Source organism: Orycteropus afer, unplaced genomic scaffold, assembly GCF_000298275.1.
Source record: "Orycteropus afer afer isolate SDZICR_OR568_19922 unplaced genomic scaffold, OryAfe1.0 scaffold00070, whole genome shotgun sequence".
In the NCBI taxonomy this organism is placed as follows: Eukaryota; Metazoa; Chordata; class Mammalia; order Tubulidentata; family Orycteropodidae; genus Orycteropus; species Orycteropus afer.
In genome coordinates this window covers 10,091,689-10,101,680 of record NW_006921657.1, presented here as the reverse complement: position 1 = coordinate 10,101,680, position 9,992 = coordinate 10,091,689, and the positions used below count along the sequence as shown (strand labels likewise).

Here is a 9,992-nt window from a genome sequence, read left to right as displayed (position 1 = left end):
TATGCAAACATTGAAAGAAAGTATTCTTTTGAAAATATTCTCATTTAAAAAATACATTGTGAGAACGTTTTTATGAATGAAAGAATCAACTGGAACTTAGCAATTCACAAACAGGACACATAAACATGAAATGTTTAGGTATGAGCAAAGACTGCATATTGGCAGCTTAGAGAATGGTCTACTCTCTCCCTCCTCCATGGTGCAGTGATGTTTCATATTTCATAGTTTCTAAACTTCCTCAGGAGTTCTGAGGGAGCATCTCCAGACCAGCGGAAATGAAGGTGCCAAGAGTTCACATCTGAAAAACCTTTAAAAGAGAGAAAAGAAGATTTTATAATCAGTAGTAGGCAAAGAAAAGTCAAACAATAGTAAAACAACTTGGTGAATAAAGTGATATCATTTCACTCCAACAACTAAAAGGTAAGAGTCAGCCTTTGGTATTGAATTATTAATATTTTATGGAAATGTATTAACTTCAGCAGACTTTTGAATTCTTATGAACAAGAATTTCAATTTATATGGGTGAGAGGAACCCACAGGCTTAAATGCTTAACAATAAACGGAAATCTATAGATGCTTCCAGTGGTGGGAATTTTGACAATTCACCAGCAAAGAAGTTAGAAACAAGTTTCAAACAGCTGCCGTGTGTAAAAGGTCAATGGTAAAGGGCCCCTGGAAATACCAGTAACTCAGTTCCACGGCAGTGAGATTTATTTTAATTATAATAAACAACACTGTTGAAAACTAGAGAAAAGGTCATCTTCCTTCTCTACTGGAGGAAGTATAAATTGGCAAAACTCTGCTGGCAGGCAATTTTGACAATATTTATTAAGCTCATTAAAATGCTTATAACCTTTGATCCAGTAATTCTACTTCTAGAAATTTTCCTAAGGAAATAAGCATGGATGTGCCCAAGGATTTAGATGTTTATCATGCTTCAATTCATAAATGTTAAAAAAAAAAATCAAGAAACAACCTAAATCTTCAAAACTACAGTTGCTTAAATTGCCAAAAAATTAATAATTTTAAAATATTTGCTATTACAGAAAAGTTCTCATAACACATTTCTAAGAGAATGGCAGTTACAAAACAGTTCATATAGTACGATCTCATTCCTAAATTTACTTACTTACATGGGTACTTACATTAAAAAATAATTTTTGAAAAGTCTAAAATGAAGTACAGGAATACCTCAGAGATACTGCAGGTCTGGGTCCAAACCACCAAAATAAAGCAAGTATCGCAATAAAGCATGTCTCACAAATTTTTCTGGTTTCCCAGTGCATATAAAAGTTATTACCCTAATGAAAAGTGAATTTACTCTGTAAATCTTCACCCAAATCCTAATTTAAAAAAAATTAAATTAAATTAAAAAAAAAAAGTTATTACCCTATATTATTACCCTATATTAAGTGTGAATTATGAAAAAGTTTGTAATATTGTGAGAATTACCAAAATGTGACACAGAGACATGAAGTGAGTACACACTGTTGGAAAAATAGTACTGTTAGACTTGCTCCACTCAAGGTCGCCACAAACCTTCAATTTGTGAAATAAATAAATAAAACTCATCAGCAAAGCACAATAAAGCAAAGTGCAGTAAAAGGAGGTATGCCTGTACATCAAAATATTAACAGTTATCCTGAGTAGCGGAAATAGACATGTTTTCATTTTATACTCTTTCTTGGTTTTTTTTTTTGCAACGAATAAATACATATTCCATATGTCATTGTTTTATGTCCATAATATTGCTAATAAACAAGTAGTTTACAAAATAATATATAAAATGTGCTTCCATTCATATTAAAAATATTATCTAAAACTCTAGAAAAATATACACAAAGTAGTTAACAGTGTTTATATCAGGAAAATTGAATTTATTTGCACTTTCTTTTAGAATCATCAGAGAAAACAAATCTAAAGAATTTCTATTTGAGGAAAAAACAAAAGGAAATTGTTGCTGGTATTCTATCTGTAATTGAAACATGCACACAAAATATGTGTAGGATGATCCTATTTTAAGTATACTAACTTATACGAAGGAGCCACCAATCAAAAGTTTAGTGGTTTGAATCCACTAGCTGCTCCATGGGAGAAAGATGGGGCAGCCTTGGCTGGGGCAGTTCTACTCTGTCCTATAGGGTCACTAAGAGTCAGCATTGACTTGATGGCAGTGGGTTTTAATATATATCAAAATATACCAAAATATCAGTAATAGTTATTTCTTTAGTTGGTAAGATCATGAGTTGTCTTTTCTTCCTTTTGCTTAATCATATTTTCTGAGATTTCTACAGGAAATAGATGTTATTTTTGTAGTTTTTTAAAAAATGTTGTCTAATTTAGGTTCTCCTAGAAAGAGATACCCAGACAAGGATTTGAATACAAGTGGCTCATTTTGGAGGTGATCCCAGGAGACACTGGCAGTGGTTGGGGAAAGGAATGAAGTCAAATAAGTTATCAAGCAGCTTACCACCATGAGTGGTTGGGGTTTGATCTTACCGGAGAATCCCTGGAGCCCATGAGAACCTCTCAGTGTTACTTTACCTGAAAGGCGAGGGGCTGAGGGATTTAGCCTCCCACTCTCATTCCTTACTAGCTGATAGCTGTTCTCAAAGGGAGTTTGCTCCCAAAGTTTATTCCCTGTCTTTTTAAACCTATTATTTTTTTTTTTTTTTTTTTGGCTCTTTGACACTTTTTTCAAAAATTTTTATTGTTATTGTTATTTGGATGCAAATTTACAAAGCAAATTCATTTTACTCTCAACAGTTCATATACATTTTGTTTCACAGCACCAATTAAAATCCCAATAATAAACAGCTCTCCTCCCATCTCCTCCCTGTAACTACTGTTCCCCCCATGTAACTTCTTATCTTTGTATTCCTGTCGGTTCAGCTATGCAAAAGCTGTCCTTCTGATTTCTCACAATTGAGTGTTCTAAAGGGTGCATCTCCCAAGGGTAAATGGCTGCATCTCCTTGGCATAGGTATTCTGCTCATAGGCCTTTCTACTGTTTGGCTGAGAGCAATCTACTTCCGTAGTGATATCGCCTCAGAAACTCAAGGAGGGGTAGCTATGAGTTGGGTCCAACTCAAGGGCACATAACAACAACAACAATACATGGAAGTGAGTCCAGTTCCAGGTCTGAAGGATAACCTGGGGCCACAGTCTTAGGGGTTTCACCAGTCTCTAACCAAACAGTGATCCTGGTTATTTCTGTGTTTTTGAATTTTGTTCCACATTTTCCCACTCTATACAGGATCTCTAATTTCGATCCTTTTCCAAGTGGTTGGCACTAGTAGTCAGGCACCATCAAGTTCTTCTAGTCTCAGGGTCATGAAGGCTGAGCTTCCCATGACCACTTACACTTTTGCTGCCAAGCAGGCTCCACTGTCAGAGAACGGCCTCTGATGGAGTCATGATGGTTGTAGTAGGAACCAGAGAGTTGCAATGTCAGGAAAGGCAGGTACCCAGGGGATATGGCAGCATATCAACAGCATCTACTGTATTTTAATTTCTTTTCTTTTTTGCTTCAGGATGCTATCATGCTACATAACACTCTTTAATTCTAGAATTGTATTTATTACATTTTTACATGGAAAGAAAGTGAGATTGTCTTGTATGCCAGTTTTCAGAAGCCATGCTTCATAGTTTACTGGTTGCCATGAAGTGTTGGAGTGTGACTGGGGACTATTTTGTGGCTGCTCATCACAAAAAAAAAGCCATCAAAAAGAAAATTCCAAAGTAAGTATCAAGCATAGCTTTAGGAAATTAACAAATGTGCTAAAAAGTAATTTATGAGAAGCTACTCGGGGCTTGGTAAAACTGACATGAATGATATTCCTTAAACGCTGAAGTTATAAAATTTGCACTGCAGTAAAATGAAATCATAAGTAATCATGCCACCACACTTTGATATATCAAACTCAAAATTTAAGGCACTGCTCAGAACCACCAATAATCTCTTAAACAGCATTGAGGAAACACTGGTAAATGCATCCTTTGGCAGAATTTCATAATTCTTACCAACAGCAGCTTCTCAAAGATGCTCCTCCCTCCCCTGACCCTCACCATTTCATTCTTCAACCCAGTTAAAGGATATACTTCACAATGAGAGGACATCAAAACTGGTATCACAATTTATTCTGAGTAAATTATGATACATCTGCGTTGCAGAATATGATCAACTGTTAAGAATGAGTTAGCGCTAAATGTGAGGATGTCTAAATACTTGATGTATATTGTTACATATTCCTCACAAAAAAAAACTTTAAATTATTCAAATTTAGGAGATAGATGCCAGTATTTTTACCACTAAGAACTAAGACAGGAAGGAGGGGAAAGGGAGCAATCACTGCCTAAGCAGCACTGAGTTTCTGTTAAGTATGATGGAAAAAATAGGTGATGGTTGTAAACATGAGGAACATAATTAATGACACTGAATTATACATGTAAAAAATGTTGAAGTAGCAAATGTCTCATTTACCATAATTAAAAAAAAAAACTAAGGTTGGATACCTAGCTTGCCCAGGAAAAGCTGGGTTGTGGACCCAGTCCAGTTCCAATGTGTGCACTCTTAACCACTCTGTAATCCCATGCTTTAAAGATCTCAAAAAATGTACATTTACTTGGACGTAGGCCCGTATCAGCACAGAGAACCATGTGGAGGGAAACACACCTAAGTATCCATGTAGGTTACTTCAGGGGCCAGACACAGAGAAGGATGGAGGGAAGGGGTAGACACTAAGTTAAATTAAATATATGATTGTTTTCTTTTTTTTAGTGGTAAGATCATATTCCTTCCCGGGTCTTTTGTGCTGTTGCTGTTATGTGCCGTCGAGTCAGACCCAACTCATAGCGACCCCTCCTTGGGTTGCCGAGGCAGTATCACTACAGAAGATTGCCCAACTCGTGGCTGGTGGGTTTGAACCACCAGCCTTCTGGTTAGCAGTCAAGTCCCTTAGGCACTATGCTACTCCGGGGTCTTTTAATATAAATAATTTTTAAAACAACTATTTTTGTAACAACTATTTTAAAAGAAAGAAAGAAGGTTTCAAAGAATCTTGAGAGGAGGACTCAACTGGGGCCCCAGCATCATGCCTGCTTAGTCTTGGAGTGTGCAAACTTCCCCAGTTATGAACTCAGATCATGCCTGGTTCTGACTGACACAGAAAGCCACAGGGAGACCACAGGGGCTCAGGGAGCACGGATCTGAACAGTCCAGGGCTGAAAGGAGAAATATTTGCATGTTTGCCTGGGGTGGGGGTGAGGGGTGTTTGCCTGGTGGGGGGGTGGTGTTTGTACATGCATGTTTGCTTAAAGCACTGTCCTTCTCAAATTTAGGCTTCTGCTTTGATCAGTCTGTTATATTATAACCATTTCCAGTTACAAGACTATTGCAGTCACAGTGCCAACTCTACAGAAGGATCTCTCAGATAACAAGCAAAGACTCCTGAATCAAATGTCAAGAACCTTTATTCCCAGCAAGGGGTGAGCATGTTAAAAGTTCTCCTCAAAGATCTGAAGTGATTGCGTTGATTTTTCCAGACTGTGAGAATGAACACCTCATTAGAATTTAGCCTTTAAGCAGAAAGCTCCTCAACATCCTTGAACACCTGTTCTTAAAAAGAAGATAATGAGACAGTCACTTCAAATAAGATCTGAAGGACAGTTAATAGTACAGGTATATAACACATCCATACAAGACAAACATTGTTAGATGGCAGATATAGATGACTAGATAAACAAAGAAATGAAAATAGTAACAGTTACCCAGGACCAGGTAATAACAGTAGGTACCAAAGCACTGTGCTATGCAATTTACATGGAGTGGAAGACACTCCCAGAAATGTCTCAAGCTTTCTCTGGTTAGGAAGGTACAAAGTAATATATCTTCCAGTTTCTGTGTCAACGCGAACTATCTTTTATTTATTTATTTATTTATAATGGTCTTTCCTATAAGGATTTTTTTTTTTTTTTTGTTGTTGTAGTTTGGGTGAGAATTCACAGAGCAAATTAGTTTTCCATTCAATAATTTAGATACACTTTGTTTCTTGACACTGGTTGCAATCCCCTCAATGTAACAGCACCCTTTTCACTTCCTCCTTGGGTTCTCCATTTCCGTTTGTCCTTCTTTCTTGCCGCTTCCTGCCTTCTGAGCTCCATTTTTGGGCAAATGCTGCTCTTTTGGTCTCATATAGTTGACTGTACTGAGAAGTACATTCCTCCGTGATGCTGTTATTCCCTGCACAGGCCTGTCTATTATTTGGCTGAAAGCTGATCCCGGAGGCGGGTTCAGTTCCAAGCTGGAAAGGTCTAAGTAAGTATCTTTTACGATGCTAAACCAACCATTGAATTTCCTACTGTGCAAATTGGAAACGCTAAATGACAGGACTTACCTGGAGAATCTGCATTCTGTGGGGAGAGTGACTTCTCCAGGGACTCGGATTCTTTTTGCTCTGTTTTCTCTCTGGTTGAACCCATCACCTCTTTGTTTCTTTCTCTTTGCTCATCCTGGTCCTCATTTTCAATCTTGTTGGTATGAGTTTCATCAGCTTCTTCCAGCATGAGGTCTTTTTTACCTCTGACAGCCCAGTGCATTGACTAAATTCATTAAAACAGACACACAGATTACAAATCAAAACTTGTAGTTTTCTATATTTAAAGTTCAATATGTAGTACTTATGACCATTATTATAGTGGTGATTATCAGAATGTCAGACTTCATTATTAACCAGATGTTAATCAATTAATCCTCACTGATTTAGAAGATTAATGTTAAAAAGGGAAACCCATATCATAAGGAGCATCAGAAAGGTTTAAAGAGGTTCCTCAAAAACAGAAACATAGAACTATCACAGACCCAAAATTCCAATACTAGCCATATACCCAAAAAAACTGGGTTCAATCAAAACCTTATACATGAATGTTCATACCAGAACTACTCACAATAGCCAAAAGGTGAAAACAACCTAAATGCCCATCAGCTAAAGAATGGATACACAAAATGTGACCTAAACATCAATGGAGTATTATTCAGGCCATAAAAAGGAATGATGTACTGATACATCCTACAACATAGATGAACCTTGAAAATATTATGCTAAGTGAAAGAATCTAGGCATAAAAGGCTACATATTGTATGATTCCATTTATATGAAATGTCTAGAGTAGGCAAATCCATAGAGACAGGAAGCAGATTAGTAGTTGACAAGGGCTGGGAAAAAATAATAGGGAGTCACTGCTTAATGAGAAAGGAGTTTCCTTTTGGGGTGATGAAAAAGTTTTGGAATTAGAGAATGGTGATGGATGTACAATGGTGTGATGTACTTAATGCCCTTGAATTGAATTGAATATTTTAATTTTTATTTTTATTATTATTTTTATTTTAAGAGCTTGTTTTACAATCAACGTCATGCGTACATTTAGTTTCATTCCCCATTTGCCATGTCCAGCCCTAACCCAGTCTCCTCCCCTCCCTACCCTGTAACCCTCGCCCTCTGCCCCTCATATTTATGCACTCCTGTTTGTCCTGCATTTCTTCAGCTTGAATGTTGGTCCTCTGATGTCCCGTGGTCTATTGCTCTAAGGGATGTATTACCATTGAGGGTGTGGGTGCGGCATCCTGGGTTGAGTGGTCTGTGGTACATCTTGTTAACTATTGGGGTGAGAGCCCGCCCCTGGGGGTGTGTTTTATTCCAGGTGCCAAATGTATTTCAGGGCCATAGTATTGGAAGTCTCACCAGATTTCATCTGACCAGTAATGCTGGTCATTATTGAGCTTTTGGATTTTGTTCGACATTTTCCCTCCCACTCTATCGAGGATCTCCGGATTTGAACCTTTCCTGAGTGGTTGGCATTGGTAGCCGGCACCATCCGGTTTTTCTGGTCTCGAGGGCCATTTGTCCTAGGTTTGATTGCTTCTAATGCCCTTGTTTTTGTTTTTTGCTAATTGAATTTGTGAATTGAATATTTTTAAATGGTTAAAATGGAAAATTTTATGTGATGTGCATTTCCCCACAATTTAACCAAAAAAAAAAAAAAGATAAACTTTAGAAAATTGGGACTACATGCCTTGAGCCATGTCAGAGATTAAACCAACTTCTACTGTGACTATAACCCTTCCCTCCCAGCAATGATCAATCCAGAGTTGGCAAGTACTAGAATTCCAAACTACACATATTCTCTTACACTCGTAGCACAAAGCAGGAATTTAATCAATACAGTATTTGCTGAACAGATTTCTGGTAATGCAGAATGTTACTGAAAGGAGAGAGACACAAGTCCTCTCAAACATTATACAATATTATGAGGGAAATGTGGCGATATCTATCAAAATTGTACTTATTCATAAACTTTGACCCCAGTAAAGCTGGTAGAGTTATACTGACAAACAATTAAGAGGAAAAAGGAAAGAGAAACACCACCAGCAACCATGATAAAATGAACTCTTCAAAAAAAAGTATGGGATTGAAATGGAAGGGACAGTGAAGAAAGGAAATCCTCTCTGAGTACAGATTTTTACTTTGGACTTTTAGAACCATATTAACATTTTATATATTTAAATTAAAGAATGGCAGAAAACCTTTCAATTAAACGTCAACAGAAACAAAGGAATCTAACTATTTCAGATGAGTAATATAAACTATGTGACAGAAAAATAAATAAACAACCAATATAAATAACTCTTTTTAACTTGGTGTTTTGATTACATGCCTTCAGTCTAAACAAAAGTATGAAAAAATCTTGAACTCATTTTTAGGTGTGTTTTTCACGATGGTGTGGATGTATCAATTCTGAAACTATTTTGTGTGTATTGTAGGACAAGTATATATTAATGTTACTGAGAGCCAAGGGTCTCCTGAAGGAAAAGGCAAACACAAACACAGAATGAGGGAAGAGAAGGAAGAATTCCGCGGCATTGGATTGGAATCAGAGGCGTTAGTATGAATTCATGATTTTAAAAATACTGGAATATGAAACGCTCACTTTTCCCCTCGGGTCTGCCTGCTGAAAAGGCTGAGGAACAACAGTACCTCAGTAGCAATGAGCACAAAGAGAACTCAGATCTTGGTTTCTAACACCATTCCCCACTAAAAGGAATCCAGGACTCTCTGCAGAAGAGCTAATTCTAGTACTAAAGCATGGGAAGTACAAGATGAATGTGGATCATCGTGTTATACCATGAAGTGAAGAACTGTTTGAAAAAATGATGGTGACATGTCCAAAGACAAAGGAGTCACCTTAAAGGAATGCTTACTAGCAGAATCGGGAAAATTCCCAGCATCAGAATGACAGTAATGATTGTATCTCACTGAATACACATCCATGAGTCAGTGCTGATAACAAGTAAGTAAACAAAAGTAATAAGGGAGAAGGGAAAGCTCTTCCTTGTAGTAGAATGCCAAGTATAAATGCAGACACAATGATGGAGTTAGGAAAATCACCACTTTAGAAGCACAGTAATAACAGAGTCAGGAAAGCATCATCGAAAGATGTAGAAACTATTGGGTGAAAATGTGAGGAAAATCAGGATAATTACCTAGTCTCAAAGTTTCTCCCCTCAGGTAAAGTCTTAATAGCAAAAGCAGAACCTTTACGGTGGAGAAACCTGGTGGACACCATCTCAACTGAGTGATCAACACTAACATCACCAATAATGAGACGAATTGGCATCATGCACCTCCTAATGCAATGCACTGAGGACACGACACTTCAGAAGTATTCCTGCCCAAAGTAGATAATCTGAATCCAATCATAAGGAAACATCAAACAGCCTACATCCAGGGACTTTCCACAAAACAAATGACCTCCTTAAAAATGGTAATGTCTTACTGCAGTGGCTAAGAATAGAGTACGCGAGACCATCTCCCTGAGATTCCTCATAGACCTTGAACCAAAACTAGCTCCTGAGGTCACCTTTTAGCTAAATAACAGATTGGCTCTTAAAATAAAGACTGTTACCAGTGAGTACTGCATATCTTTAAAAAAAAAAA

The 9,992-nt window shown here is 37.3% G+C and overlaps 1 protein-coding gene across 1 annotated transcript in view; it reads right to left on the bottom strand.

The window, feature by feature from the left end:
• Nucleotides 1-212: 212 nt before the first annotated feature.
• Nucleotides 213-9,992, bottom strand: part of DNAJC12 (DnaJ heat shock protein family (Hsp40) member C12) — a 53,547-nt gene continuing 43,767 nt past the window's right edge. The window contains exons 4-5 of the mRNA XM_007940702.1: nt 6,396-6,600; nt 213-307 (exon numbers count right to left, since the gene is read on the bottom strand). Coding sequence (XP_007938893.1) covers nt 213-307; nt 6,396-6,600 — 300 coding nt within the window. The remainder of the gene's footprint in view (nt 308-6,395; nt 6,601-9,992) is intronic.